The following is a 15149-nucleotide window of genomic DNA, read 5'->3' as shown; positions in this document are numbered from 1 at the left end:
GCAGTACTCTGCACACACAAGCTCACTGCCAGTCCTGCTAGAGGGCTGCCATGTCAACTGTCAGCCATCCTTCATTCTGCTCCTCTCACACATGCTGGGCTGTAAAACTGTGTCACCAGGGTGAATGGGGAGCGCTGGACGAGGGCAGTAACTGTGTGTTTGTGTGTGTTTGTCTTTGCTCTCCCATGGGAGCAGTGGTGGAGTTCTCAGTCTCCCCTTCCCTCCCTGCTGTTAACGTTGCAGGATCAGGCGTGAATTTATGCTCCATTCGAGGCCTCACAGTTTATCCTCTCGCCTGTCCTACACTCTCAGGAATCTATTTGATATTAATGATGGATTTGATGAATTATTCATAACTTCGTACACCATCACATACGTGATTCTGTTTTTACAACCGTTCTGTAATCAGGAAAGTCACTCATGATCAAAGACCACCATTCTCACCCAGTCCTTCCAGTTACTGCCATCACACAGACGTGATGGAGTCCTGTTGGTCAAGAAAACATTTAATAAAAATTCTTCATGATCATGGCAATAATTACTGTTATTAATTAAAATAGATATTCAAAGCTCTTGTTCTAAATTTGTTTGCTTTTAATATTTCTTCTCTCTTAATGTGTTTTATTGGCAATGATAATTACTCCTGAGCCTCTTCAAAAAGGAATTCTGTCACTTTTGGGACAGACAATAAAGTTTTATCTATTTACCTTCTGCTAGAATAAAAATAATGTTTTTTACGCTAGATTACATCTGGTAATAGAATAGTCCAGCCAAAGTGTACACCATTTCACTCATTTCAGTTTAGTTCAAGTTATACTTTCATTTCCTGTTCAGCTTCAGGGAAGCGGGTTTAATTCGGAACTCGTGTTTTCAGCCCCCCCACCACCGCCATATGCACCCCAACACTTAAAACAAAACTTTTAAAGAAATGTACCACAAAATAGTCTTTAGTTTTTTGGCTGCTACTTCAGTTAAAACCACGTCAGTGGTGGAAGGAAGTATTAATTCCTCTGCAACAGTGCGAAGCTTTTTAGGATGAGAAGTCCCCCAGTGCCATTGTAACTTGTTTGGCTTCATAGTGTCAGATGCTAAAATTCTGAGACATACAACACCTTGTGGTCTCTCTTCATTACTCGCCATTGTACTGGTCAAGCCCAGACCAGGATGTCTAGTCAGAGTTTCATGTCCTTTTTGCTTGTTGATATGTTGTTGATTTATTATCATTTGTCCATTGGTACTTTCACAGCCTTGTCTATGTTGTACCAGCAGTACAAAAAGTCTTTGTTTTATGTAGCCTATCTGGACCTCTGCTGTCCTAATTCTGGGCCCCCCAGTTTGGGAACAACTGTATTATACATCCTCTTTTTGTGCTGCTCGCGAATCTTTTTAAGTCCTTTTTTTCTTATGATAAAGTAACTGTTACCTTCTGGCCTGTGAGTGAAATGGAAAAGTTTTTCATTGGTCCTGTGCCAACTGATTCTGCAGTATTGGCTTGGGTTTATAAGCAATGATGGTAACTGCATTGATGGTAACACAGTGTTTCTCAATCCAGGTCCTCGGGACCCACTGCCCTGCATGTCTTAGATGTGTTCTTGCTCCAACACACCTGATTCAAATTAATGAACTTCCTCATCAAGTTCTTTGCAGCCTGTTAACGAGCCATTCTTTAATTCAGGTGTGTTAAAGGAGGGTTATTTATAAAACATGCAGGGCAGCGGGTCCTGAGGACCTGGATTGAGAAACACTGTGGTAACACAACACCTGGGTGCTGCACACAGGTCTGCAAATTGAGCATGGTTCATTTCCACACCTGTTTCCAGCTTGGTAAAGCAAGCAAATCTTTGAATAGCAAGACATTACCAGTTGTTTTAGCTGTAGTGATTCTATAAGTCACTTCAACAAACAGTATATTGTGGTTTTATGTATTTTGGAATATATGCTGTTGCTGGAAAGATATTAAGCAGCTAAATATATAAATGTACAAGCAGCCCACAGGCATTCATCAGCTGGATTCCTTGAACATGTTCTTCTCCATGTGGTTGGAACAATATTAAATACGGTTCAACACAGAGGAATTGCAGATGAATTTTAAATCAGTAAAACGTTTCTGCAGCAATGAGGGTGTTTTAAATAATTTAGATGTCTGCGGTGGGAAATGGGGGATTCAACTATCTCACTGTTCCTTGTGTGACCTTTTTAGCAGGGGTGTTTGGGAGCAGCAAGTAAGGATTTTCAGACCTCTGAGCCATATAAACACCAAGAAGCAAGCTCATGCTTTGTTTTTTGTTATTCTCCACAGAAGTCAGATCATGGCCAGGTGCTACTGGACTCCGTCTTTAAGCACCTGGAGCTGACCGAGAGAGACTACTTTGGCCTGCACTTGGCTGACGACGGTTCTGATGCACCAGTTAGTATGCTGTTTTATGTGTGTGTGTGTGTGTGGTTTTAAAGAAATTAGATAATTTGTTCCAGCCAAAAACTGTCCAAATCTGTCATTATTTATTATTTGTCGCTGTGTTCATAAATGTTAACTTGAATAATTACATCATGTCAGTTGGTAAATAGCAATCAAAACAATACATTAAATTTCAGATTTGTGTCTGTGTGCACAGCCTGTATTTCTGTCACATGTGGTCTTGGTGAATAATTTAGATTGTGTGGTAATACTTTATGGTGTCTCTAAGTGTCTCTCAATCAATATTTTACAGCGCTGGCTGGATCCCAATAAGCCCATCAGGAAACAGTTAAAAAGTAGGTGACATCCACATCACTTCACCTTAACCCCTCTACTGCATAATACAATAAAACCAGAAAATCCTAAAGCAGAGTTCACTCCAGGCCAACTCCAATGCTCGATTTGAGCTAGTCTCGCCTCAGTAGCAGTTAACAATCCACACTCTGCCTTCAGCAAGTCTCCAGTTGTATATTGTCATATACAATTCAGAAATGTGCTGTAAGCAATGATTAAACTGCATTTCAACTCTGCTTTTTCTTTTTTTCCTCCTTTGATAATGAGTAATAGAACTTGTAACATGTAGAACAATTGAAGAGTAGCTGGAGTGAAGTAAGCAGCCGTCCTCCAGCAACGATTGAACTGTGTTTCAACTCTGCTGATTGACTCACTGAAAGAAAACAAAACTAGATATTTTATTCCACATGCTGCATGGATGGAGGCTGATCTGTTGTATGAACGTAGACTTGGATTTGACACTTTGACTACTAAACAGAGTATCCTTAAAGAAAAAAACACACACACAAAATATTGTTTTTATGTTAGTTTATTTCTCATTTATTATAACATTTGTCTTAATATTCCTGTGCACAGTTCGGTTCCAGTTTTATTCACTCACAGATGTCACTGTTCATCATTTTTCAGGAGGGTCTCCACACAACTTGAGCTTCAGAGTCAAATTCTTCGTGACAGACCCGGGTAAACTTCAGGAAGAATATACACGGTGAGAGGTTTGTTTTTGATCTTAAAGGAAAAAAAATGCAGGTTTTAATGTATTCTTGGTGAGCTGTTGGATTTAACCTGCTGATATCAGTGCTGCGACACCACGTGTTCACGAACCTCTTTCTTCTAAGTTCTTCTCAAAAGTAGTTTTTATATCCCGGCTGCAGGTGTAGGGGCCATGCTGCTGTGTGTTCATGTTGTATTATTCAGGACGCTGCTGTCCAGATGTCTTTTTAAATTTTTTTTCTTAGTGTTTTCACTTTAAACAATCTCCAGTACCATCAGGAACCTGTATAGACAACACAAGCAGACTGGTAGCAGTTGTTGTGGTCCCAGTGAGCTGCTGTGTACGGTTACATAAAGCCCATGATGACATGTTGGAGCTCAGAGCTTAGCTTCTGACTTAAACACGGAAGTTTAAATCCAGCTTTTCTGTGAGATAAGGAATTCATGTTCATTAAGAGACTATATGCTCAAGCAGGATGGTATTTACAGGCTAACGATGACAAAGTTAATTATGGGATACAATTGAGCACACTGTTTATTTATAAAGCACTCAAAAGTAGGGAAATATTATACCTTGTTAAATTTAGTTAAAACTTTAGAAAAAAATGCTGTTATTACACAGATTATTGTGCTTTTTTTAATTTCCTGATATAAAATTGTAGTGTTTTTCAGTAAAAAGAAACTGTGTTCAATTTTGTTATTATTTACATTTTCAAGAGTATTTCCACATTTTATTCAAGAGTTAGTGGTATCTTATCACTGCACATTTCATTCCCAGGACCAGAGCTTCCTTCTCTATTATTTTGCACACTCATTAAAAGAAAATAAGAAGCCAGGATGTTTTGTATTAGAGTTATAATATGGACTCATCACTTTCCACACAAACATGCAGAGGAGACATGGAAGCACCATCTTAACTTTAGCTGTGGTCTTGTAAAACGCGAGCCTTGAACAAGACATGCTGATGTGGTGCACTGTACATTCAAGTCACAGCAGAACTGTCTTCTGCAAGATTTGCCACATTTATCTCATAGTGAAAGTAAGTTTAATATACACATAGTTAGAAAAGGCTGCTGCTTCTTTCTCTTAATGCTGTGTGTTATCCCCCCAGGTACCAATATTTTCTTCAGATCAAACAGGATGTATTAACTGGAAGGTGAGTATGTTGCAGTTTATGTACAAGATGTTGTATAAACAGAGTAAAGCCAAGATGTGCATGACTGGAAGGAAGTTTATGCACAACACAGGATATGCTTGCATGTGTTCTAGCTTCATTTTTTTACATTTTTCTTTCTGCTCCAGCTTTTTTCTCTCTGGGTTCTTTTCAGAAAAATTTAATTTACACTCGCGACCACTTTATTAGGTAGTACTGGGTAGTAGTAGGTTGGACCCCCTTTTGCCTTAATAAATATCTTAATTCTTGGTGTTATAGATTCAGCGAGGTGGTGGAAACATTCCTCAGAGATTTTGCTTCATATTGACATGACAGCATCACATAGTTGCTGCACATCCATGATGAGAATCTCCCGTTCCACCACATCCCAAAGCTGCTCTACTGGATTGAGATCTGGTGACTGTGGAGGCCGTTGGTGTCCAGTAAACTCATTGTCATGTTCAAGAAAGCAGTTGGAGATGATTTGTGCTTTGTGACATTACCTACTGGAAGTAGCCATTAAGAAGATGCTACACTGTGGTTATAAAGGGATGAAAATGGTCAGCTACAATACTCTAATAGGCTATGGTGTTGAAGTGTTTCCAGTGTGCCAAGAGATTAATCCCCCATACCATTACACCACCAGTAGCCTAAACTGTTGATACACAGCAGGATGGATCCAGGCTTTCATGTTTCTACCAAATTCTGACCCTACCATCTGAACACGGAGCTGAAATGGAGACTCATCAGACCAGACAAAGTTTTTCCATCTTCTCTTGTCCAATCTACGTGAATTTGGCCTCAGTTTCCTGTTCTCAGCTGACAGGAATGGTGGTCTTCTTCTGCTGTAGTCCATCTGCTTCCAGGTTGGACGTGTTGCGTGTTCAGAGATGTTATTCTGCATAACTTGGTTGGAACGAGTGGTTATATGACTTGATGTTGCCTTTCTATCATCTCCCACCAGTCTGCCCATTCTCCTCTGACCTTTGACATCAAAAAGACATTTTGGTCCAAACATTTGCTTCTAACTGGATATTTTCTCTTTTCCAGACCATTCTCTGTAAACCCCAGAGATGGTTGTGTGTTGAAATCCCAGTAAATCAGCAGTTTCTAAAATACTCAGACCAACAGTCATGCCACATTCAAAGTCACTTAAATCCCTTTTCTTCCTCATTCTGATGCTCAGTTTGAACTTCATCAAGTCATCTTAACCATGTCTACATGACTAAAAATACTGAGTTGCTGCCATGTGATTGGCTGATTAGCTAAAAAGTGTCCGGTGAGTGTATATTGGATTTTTCACATGACCAAGGATGAGTGATCTGATTTTTTTTTTCTCTCCAAAAAGACCCTCTTTATAATCATTTCATGTATTGACTAAAGATGAATCACATGCTTATTTCTGTTTATTTTCTGTGTGTTATTTCCAGATTGCTCTGTCCTCACAACACAGCCGCACTGCTGGCATCCTACGCTGTTCAGTGTAAGTATTGCTCCCTGAGTGCACCCATCCCATGTAACAATGGAAAAACAATTCATTAGGACTTTCTTTAGCAGCACACACTGTTAAATGTAATGGCTGTGGTTGCTGGGGTGCATTTATAACTGCTGCTCCGAAACCACGATGATTTCATTTAAGCCATGTGGGGATATTTTATGTTACTGTAGACGTTATAAATATTCTATGAGATTGTGGTTTTTTGTTGGAAGAACTGATCCAAAATCAGCCTTTAATGTGCACATGATTTGCAGAGGCAAATAGAGTTGTGTTGGGTTAACTCAACTGGCCAGTGGACATTTACACTAAACAGTTTTTTTTCTTTTTTTTTTTTTCTTTTTTTTTTGTAGTGGTTGCTCAAATATGTGTCATCATGATGGTGACCCCTGATACAGTAATCTGATTCTCTCACATTCTCTTTCTTATTTTAATGCAGTGTTTCACAGCTATCTGCCTGCATCTTTATTCTTAGTTGTTTCCATCCCTTTTTATGTACCCCTCCTCCCCTTTAAGCTCTAATAGCGCCCCCCTCTCTGTCTTTAACCTCGCTCCCCAGTGCTCTCCCCACCGCCTTCTGTGCTTCTCTTCTGTGGCATATTTTGCAGGGAATCTGCACAGCCGCAGTACCACAGTATATAGGTCAAAGAGGCGATTTGACCTAGACTAGCAATGCCCTGACACCGCTACTTTTACACTTTAACACACTCAATGTGTTGCTTGGTCCATGTTGGCACTCCTTGCTGTGCCAGCACAGATTATGGAGATAAATGTTTGCTTTGAAAGGAGAGAGAGAAAAAGAGACTGCTTGAAGCAGCTGCTATGCTGCTAATTCAGCCCAAGTGCCAGCACAGATGACTCTAAATCCCACACCAAAGCTTGCACACTCAGATCATCACAAATCCCTGCTGTTAGTCCTAAATTCAGTTTTTCTTTTTATTGACTAAACAACCATAGCAACCTATTCCTCAAGTGAAGGTAAAGAGAAATAAAATATTATAGGTTTATTTCAGAGTAGCTGATGAGATGTTTTTAAATGCAGTTTACGATATCTTCCAAAATGTTGCATCCACTTTTACATCTTTAAAGCTGATTTCTGTAAGGTTTTAGAGTTGATGGTGATGGAAGCTGAGGGAATGGACTTACACACACTTGGACGCCTGGACGCGTGGATTGATTTACCTGATTTACAAATAAATGCATCATCAAACATCTTTTTTTGATTAGTTAATTCCATCACTGGAAGAAAGCTCAAGCCCCAGCGGGTCTTTCCACTTTAAGTAAAGCTACGGATTTCACATCAAACGATGGATATAAAAAGAGAGATGGGACGGACTAGTCTCTGATCCGCGCTGGTATTAACACTGAAATCGGCATGTAACAAGACCAACAGTAGCCCACTGTTGTCAGACAGAAGCTGTGGACTGTCCACATACCACAGATAATCTGTAACATTAAAACCTCCTGCCTGGCATCATGTGGCGCCGACTCGTGCTAAGCCATGAAAACGTGGGACCTATAAGACCTCCTCTGCTAACTTGTTTTGTACATGATCGAGCAGAAATCTGCAGAATCTAGAGGCCGTTTGAGGCTGAATGCCACTGAGCGCCAATGACCCTCGCTGGTTATCCTTCTCTCAGAGATGCTAAGTCACTCAAAAAAAAATTTCAGCTCCAAAATCTAGATTTTCAACCTCTTGACAGATGCCATCGTAACAGGATACTCTGTTTTCCGCTTTACCTGTCAGTCGTTTCACAGTTGTAGCTGAACAGTGTACGTCCCTGGCGGTATATACACATCAATAAGTGTCTAAGCTGTAATTGATTTGTTGGTCAATATGCTTAGGCTACTCGCCCGTCGGTCAGTCAGGGGACTACTTGAGCAAATTGATGTTTTTGAGCTTCAGCTGCAAGTTGGTGAGCTAATGGGATGCGCCTTCAGCTCTTCATCCTTAAGATTATTGAATGCTGTTAGGAGCCATTTCTTTCTTTCTCTGCTGGTTCTCTACAAACACTCGTTTTATTATCTTTAAATGGAAATTGTTGGCTATTCTCCTCTACTGTCTGAACTACAGTCTATTGCCTCTAGCTAATGACTTAATAAAAAAAAGTGTGCATAAAAAGAAGACCCAAAACATGAATGTTAATCATAGTTAAGGATTTTTTGCTGTTTTTTTTTGTTGTTTTGCTCCAACCTTAAATGATCTTGGTTAATAATATGAGGTAACCTGGCTGTGTTGCCTGTATTTCAGCTGAAATTCTGTACAGACATAAAATCTCACTTGTACACATTTATATAACATCTTCCCACTCAGCAGTAATGTGGCATTATTACACAATATGACGAGTGTTGTGCTTTTAATCTCCTGGTGTTTTCACTGCCCTTTAATCCTAAGAGCGCAGTGTGTGTTTATCTTTGTGATAATGCTCTTGGCTTTAACAAAAGAGAACTGAGAAAAACTGTAAAAATTAATTTGCTTTGAGTACAACCCCTCGTCATGTAAACATGCAGCTTTCAACCTTGATAGAATGATATTACTTTAGCTCTAAGACAAATTCAGAGACATTCAGCTGATGCTCAAATGGGGAGCCCTAAAAATACTCCACTTTCAAGTTACATTAAGTTTTTGTCTAAGGTTACTGATGTTTCCTTTAATGGATGGCATTCATTTTTCAGCATTGTGTGTTTATTCTTTTATTTAATTTAATTAATTAAATTTTCCAGGTGTGCAGGTGTTATGTTCTGTTTCTTTCAGCACCGAGGACGGTAGCTTTGTTTGTTCTGTCATCCACCCAAACAGCAACCACCAAATGGGCTGCTTTTTAGGGTTGTTAAAAAAACTTTCCATCTCTGAGACGTTTCTGATTGAATCAGCTGCAAACAGCAGAAGCAGAATGTTTTTGCTGGTAACCATGTTTTTAACCGCACTGCCGTACACTAACGTCCATGCATCTACACGCCCAAAGACAAGTCTCCCCAGAAAGCCACTGTGTAATCTCAGCCCTACCAGTATCAGAACTTAGACAGTGGTACGTGTTAGATTTAATTCAGGAGTCAGTGATTAATAGGAGACAATATCATATGCTGATTTAACACAATCACTTCCATTTATATCAAATAAACTAAAAATGATTTTTTTACTGAGCTCAATCAGACATTTAAATGAAAAACAGGGGGCGCCATGGCTCAGTGGGTAGAGTGGTTGTCCTGTAGCCCTTAGTAAGACACCGAACCCCCAATTGCTCCTGATGGGTCGCGGTTGAGCGCTTTGCATGGCAGCTTCCGCCATCAGCGTGTGAATGTGTGTGTGAATGGGTGAATGTGAAAAGCGCTATATAAGTACAGACCATTTACCATTTAAAACAATCTGTTCTTTGTACTAAAATAGAAATGGCTGCATTCTGTGTATAAAGCTTTAAAACTTAATGTAAAACAAAACCATGAAAACATTTGTTTGTTGACATTAAATCAAAATATAATGTAAACTTTACTCCTATTTAGTTTTTGAAACAAAATGCTTTATAACCACTTAGTTATAATAACCATGGCAGTCAAATGTAAACAATTTAATATGCTTTTTCTTTACCCTTTTAACACCCCTAGGAATTACCCTCCTTTAGCTGTCAATGATCGTTATTGCAGTAGAGCTGAAGAAGCCTCTGACTGAAGACCCTGTTGTTTGATCACCATTACGTAGAGCATGTGTAGTGTCGTTCATTATGTTGAGCAGCTTTTTGCATCATTTCTCTTTGTCCAATCAGCTCCACAGCCTCCAGAATAGTCCCGATCTCTGAGCCAGACTCATTTATCACTATATTTACTTTCTCTGAGTAACTGGCTCAGATGCTGCAGCCTCAACAGATGGCTGCAAAGCAAACGGAACTCTCCAACACAGATTTATAGAAGATATGCAACAATTTGCTGCAAACATTAAAGCACTTAAAGCCAAGTTCAAACTACAGCATTTTCAGTTGGATTATTGTATTTCCCACAGTATGACCTGTTTTCTCTTGAATACAGGGTTTGAAGTTTAAGTGGGTTTACACTACTTGACTGATCTGCAGCAGGGGGTCGCACACTTGAAGATTTTTCAGCAGACTCAGCCCTCGACTTGTCTGACTGATCTTTATAAAGCAGTTCTAGTTGTCATGCAGACAACTGTCTTTTGTTTTTTCCTGCGATTGTCGCAATGCGGAAAACAGGGACAAAACCGCAGGATTTAACATTAAAAATGGAATCCCTTGTAAAACGTGGAATATCTCGGAATTATGGAATGTGACTATGTGATCTGCTCTTCCTACAAATCTTAAGAGTTTTTCAACGTGTTTGAGCCAAATAAACAAGAAAAGCAAGACGGTGCCTGAACTGGCAGGACTCACATCACCCCTAAAAAGTTAAGACACCAACAATAATACCAGAGTTGTCTAAGAAATGAAGACATTTTGTCCTAATTCACTCTAAAAAAGCTGAAAATTCTCCTTCCGTTTTTTGTTAAAGGAGGGTTATCTGAAAAATAAGGTTAGCTTCTAACAAACTCACTTAGCCCGAGTGTTTGAGCTGCAGATGGTGGCTGTCCTGAAGAAGATCTGTGGAAAAGTCCATGTAGACAAAACTGCTTGTAGGAGAGACTGCTGTGTGTTCAAACTAGAAATAATAATTTAAAAGAAAGAAAAGCTTATGGTACTAAGCTGAACTGTTGAAGCAGGAATTTTTTGCAAAGACTACATCTCCTCGATGCTGCGGGTCGGTTATTATGAAGATAATAATGTCTTCATAAAAATGATTTATTTTCCTATAGAACTGTTGAAATTGCGTACATCCAGCACATGATTAATGATGAAATTAAGCTATATAGTAAAACACAGAATTCTTGGGAGGATAAAAAAACAGAAAACATGGAATTTGGGGAGAAAAAAAAACAGATTTCGTAGGGGCCTACCCTTAGCCCTGTTAGCCGTCTTTCCTGCAACCTACAGAAAATGTAATTATAAGGAAAGCATCCAAATTGAACGCTGTTTTAATTCCTCTCTTTCTCCTTTTCTAGCTGAGTTGGGGGATTACAGCGAAACAGAACACAGTTCCGGCTACTTATCCAACTACTGCTTCATCCCAAACCCCCCACAAGACTTCCACAAAGAGGTCGCCAAACATCACCAGCAGCACAGGTACACCAGGACACTCACAGCTGAACATACACATGCAAGTGGCAGGAAAAGAAAAAGAAATGTCCAGATAATGAAGCTGTAATTAACTCTGTCTTCAGTATGGATCATACTCAACACTGTCAAAGATTATTACAAGTGAGAAAACTCACGGTTTCTTTACTGTGCACTGACATTTCCAGATGTGCACATACACAAGCAGCTCACATGTTACAGTTTATCTGACCTTTCCCTTGCCTTTCATTCAGGTTATTTCTGATTGTGTTTTGTTATTTCTCTTTGTCTCCTTTCTCCTTCTGTACATCTAACACACTGCCCTGCCATCTCCTCTGCCTTTGCTCCCACACAACCTCCCCCGTTTGTCTCTGTACCCTTCTCCCTCTCTCAGCGGTCTATCTCCTGCCCAGTCGGAGTTTAATTATTTGAACACAGCACGCACGCTGGAGCTCTACGGGGTAGAGCTGCACTATGCAAGGGTAAGATTTTATTCTATGTCTGTGTTAAGCTAGAGACCTGATTTCATCTGTTATCTCAGCTGTCTCACTTCTTTCCCTCTCCCACAAAACCAGGAGCGTTTTGACACCATACAGCTTTTATCCACCCACAACCATTTATGATTAAAGTTGATACCCAGAAGGCTCCAGTGTGTAACAGGTTTTCCCTTCCCCATCAACACAACATGGACGATTCTGCACTGTTTCCATTAGGCTAGCAGCTGCAGAGCCAAGTGTCTCTGCACTGGCAATGAGATCAGCTTGGAGGAGCTGCAGTGTTTACAGTTGATGCCCACACTCTGCAGAAATGCCACACACTGGCATTCAGCTCCCATCTCACCACCAGCAGATAATAGCAAAATAGTACAGCCATTGTTTGGTACCCTTCCTCTCCTCATATAAAATTTCCACTGGTTAGTCGTGAAGAAAAAGAGCAGATTAAACTGAACGAGTGCTTACATAACCTACTCTGTCTGTCATTTCCTGCTCATCCTATAGATCAGATCCGCAGGAAGTAAATGAGAGCAGTGTGGTATCGGCTATGATGTCATGATGGAGTGAAAAGGTGAAAGGCTTAAGCATTGTAAAATTTGGGGCTTACACTTAGCTTACATGCAGCTTACTTATCCGGTGTAAACATGGAAGCTAGCAGACAAATTAAAAAGATAAACTTCACTGTGTCACACATCATGTGTGTGTGTTGTGGCAGCTGGTCCAGCTGCACATGCACGCACATGAATCTCAGCAGAACGCAGAACAGGCAAACTTCCAGATACTCTTCCATTGAAGGAAGCAATTTTATTCAGCTTGTAAGGTTCCTATAAAGATCTAAATCCACATTGCTCTGGTTCTCCTTATAAATGGAGATCTTTTAGCCGTGTTTACAATTGGTATTAACATGTGTATTAATGCGTGTCCTAACTGACCACGTGGCCGGATTTCAGTTGCCACTGTATTGGGAAATAAACATGTAGCTTACATCACATAGTAAGCTGTCATTTTTTACACATTAAAATGCACATGAATAAGCTTGTGTCAAAGTCTTTACGTAAGAGACGAAAAGGGCATAATGACTGGATCTTACAGTGACCTTAACTCTGAGAAAGACAAACCAAAGTTTTAACTTCAGAAATTCAGCAGCTTTGCTCTGTGTGTGAGTACATTTGTGACAACCACAAAGCTAAGGCTACACCCACACAGAGACAAAACCAGTTTTCAAAACCTTCTCTGTAACACGCAATAATTGTGAGGAAACGTGTGCACCTACACAGCCACTGAAGACACTGTAGTATGTATGCCAGGCCTGTATGTGGCGCTGTAACAGTGCCACAGAAATACAGAGAAGAAAACATGGAGCATGTACATAAACTCGTGTTGGCGGGGTTTGTGCTTATGGGTTAACCCATTAAGGCACGACCCATGAAAAAAATGGTAAGAAAAGTACAATTTTTTAAATATGAGATCTTTATTTGGCCTTTTAACAAAATGTTACAAAAACATTTATATGGGATATCCACCATTTATTACCATATGATATATTAAAAATGTTATAATATGGTTTTCTGTTTCTGGGTATCTATTAGGGGACGGAAGACGAATATCAGATTGTGTTCAACAGAATTCTGAGCAAAGTTTATACCATAATCTGAAGCAAAATGTCTCAGAAAATGTATGTGACAAAAATGTCACGTCGGGCTCTCATGGGTTAAGGGAGAAATGGGTCTACGGCATTTTAGGTTCAGGAAAGAAGCTTTTGGATTATAATCACAGTGACATTTTCAGATTTATTCACTTTGGGACTCAGTGTCAAAAATGAGGGTTTTCAGTCTCCCAAAACGATGTACGCTGGTTGGTGGTTCCACGTACGTAAAACGTCCAAACAATTTAAAAACTTTAGTAGATGCTCCTCAATTTGTCGTCTTGTGGATAAGGATTAAGATTTTTGTGATCTAATTAATGCAGTATTATTATTAATTCTATATTTTACAATGCCGTCACCACAGCAAGTACGCTCAAACTAAAATTTAGATTTTTTTTTTTTAGGTAATTTGCTTATAAATCCTTTTTAGGAATTTACTGATTGATATTTTCCTGATATAATTGTCCATTTTTTTATCGGCAAAAGTCCCAACAATACATTTTAATAAAACTTTTAGCCATAAAACGTTGTTTCTTTCAAATATTCCCACAGATTGCAGGTCAATCGTTTCACATATCCAAGAAACATCCAGCTGTGCTGCTTGTGTGGAATCTAGTAATGTATCATTCACAAACAAGCTGCCTCTTTAAGAGCCGACGCTTTGTCGTCATTGGGAAGCACAAACTCCCTTAGTCGAGAGCTGAATCGGTACCATGGGCGGGACTCTATTTTGATTGGCACATAATGTGGCTAGTCACATGCCAGTAAAGACTAGGGTCATACCATTATGTGAAAAAAGCAAGGGGGGTAGACTCTTATAAGGCAGCCAGTGTAGTGGTACAGACCAGATACACAAAGTAAAAGAGAGACGGAGAGATAGATTTAAAGTATGAGTGTGTCTGGAAAAGGTGGAGAAATGAGTGAATCCAAAGCAACAAAATGTCAAAACTTTGACCTGTGTTCATTTGTTTATTTATTTCTCTGTTCAGTTGTTCATCTTAAGGTTTGGTTAAAATATTAAATAGTACATATATATTTTTTAAAGAACAAAAAAATGCAAAAAATAAGACTTTTATGGGGGACAAAAAGAGCAACACAAAAAGCTTTCAGTGGCCAAATTAGTCTGGAATAGAAGCTCTGATATCAAATAAATAGCCATTTGCTTGTTCTAGCCCTGCATTAAGCAAAAGATTTCTTGTTCCTTGTTTGTCTTGTCCTCTCCTTCAGTAATTCTTGATGCAGCACCACCTCTAACATGGACAGGAATACATTGCTCTAAAGCAGGGGTGGCCATATGGATCCAGCAGCCTATAAGGATCTGCACGATGACTCATTAGTTTAAGTCAGGTGTGCTGGAGCAGGGAAATTTGGAAAACCTGCAGGATTGTGGCTCTCGAGGACCGACGTTGGCCACCCCTGCTCTAAAGGGTCGGTTCATTTGACTATGTGCAGTGTAAAAGCAAACTCGGACTAGCTGAACGTTCCAAACCTCCAAATGAACCAAACAAATCCCCGACCATACAGAGTCTAGCCGACTATTCGGTGTGCAAACAAGCCAAACGTGGCCAGGATGTTAATGCTAATGTGATTCCAAACTCATTTCTGCCTGCATGTAGTGTCACTTGTGATCGGCTCATTCAGGATGTATGTTTATACCTAATGTGAACAGGTGCCCTTGAGTCACTTAAAAGGGTTTCATGTGATTTATTTACACAAATATTTCTTTCTCTGTTTTCAAAACACACT

At 39.7% G+C, this 15149-nt stretch overlaps 1 protein-coding gene across 1 annotated transcript in view; it reads left to right on the top strand.

Moving 5' to 3' along the window:
• The window catches only part of ptpn4a (protein tyrosine phosphatase non-receptor type 4a), a 77542-nt gene that overhangs the window by 38871 nt on the left and 23522 nt on the right, over window positions 1-15149 (top strand). The window contains exons 3-9 of the mRNA XM_042002102.1: window positions 2300-2407; window positions 2709-2751; window positions 3377-3455; window positions 4572-4616; window positions 6044-6096; window positions 11153-11273; window positions 11659-11746. Coding sequence (XP_041858036.1) covers window positions 2300-2407; window positions 2709-2751; window positions 3377-3455; window positions 4572-4616; window positions 6044-6096; window positions 11153-11273; window positions 11659-11746 — 537 coding nt within the window. The remainder of the gene's footprint in view (window positions 1-2299; window positions 2408-2708; window positions 2752-3376; window positions 3456-4571; window positions 4617-6043; window positions 6097-11152; window positions 11274-11658; window positions 11747-15149) is intronic.

Source organism: Melanotaenia boesemani, chromosome 12 (assembly GCF_017639745.1).
Source record: "Melanotaenia boesemani isolate fMelBoe1 chromosome 12, fMelBoe1.pri, whole genome shotgun sequence".
Classification (NCBI taxonomy): Eukaryota; Metazoa; Chordata; class Actinopteri; order Atheriniformes; family Melanotaeniidae; genus Melanotaenia; species Melanotaenia boesemani.
The sequence above is the reverse complement of the archived record's forward strand: the minus strand, read 5'-3'. Positions and strand labels throughout refer to the sequence as shown.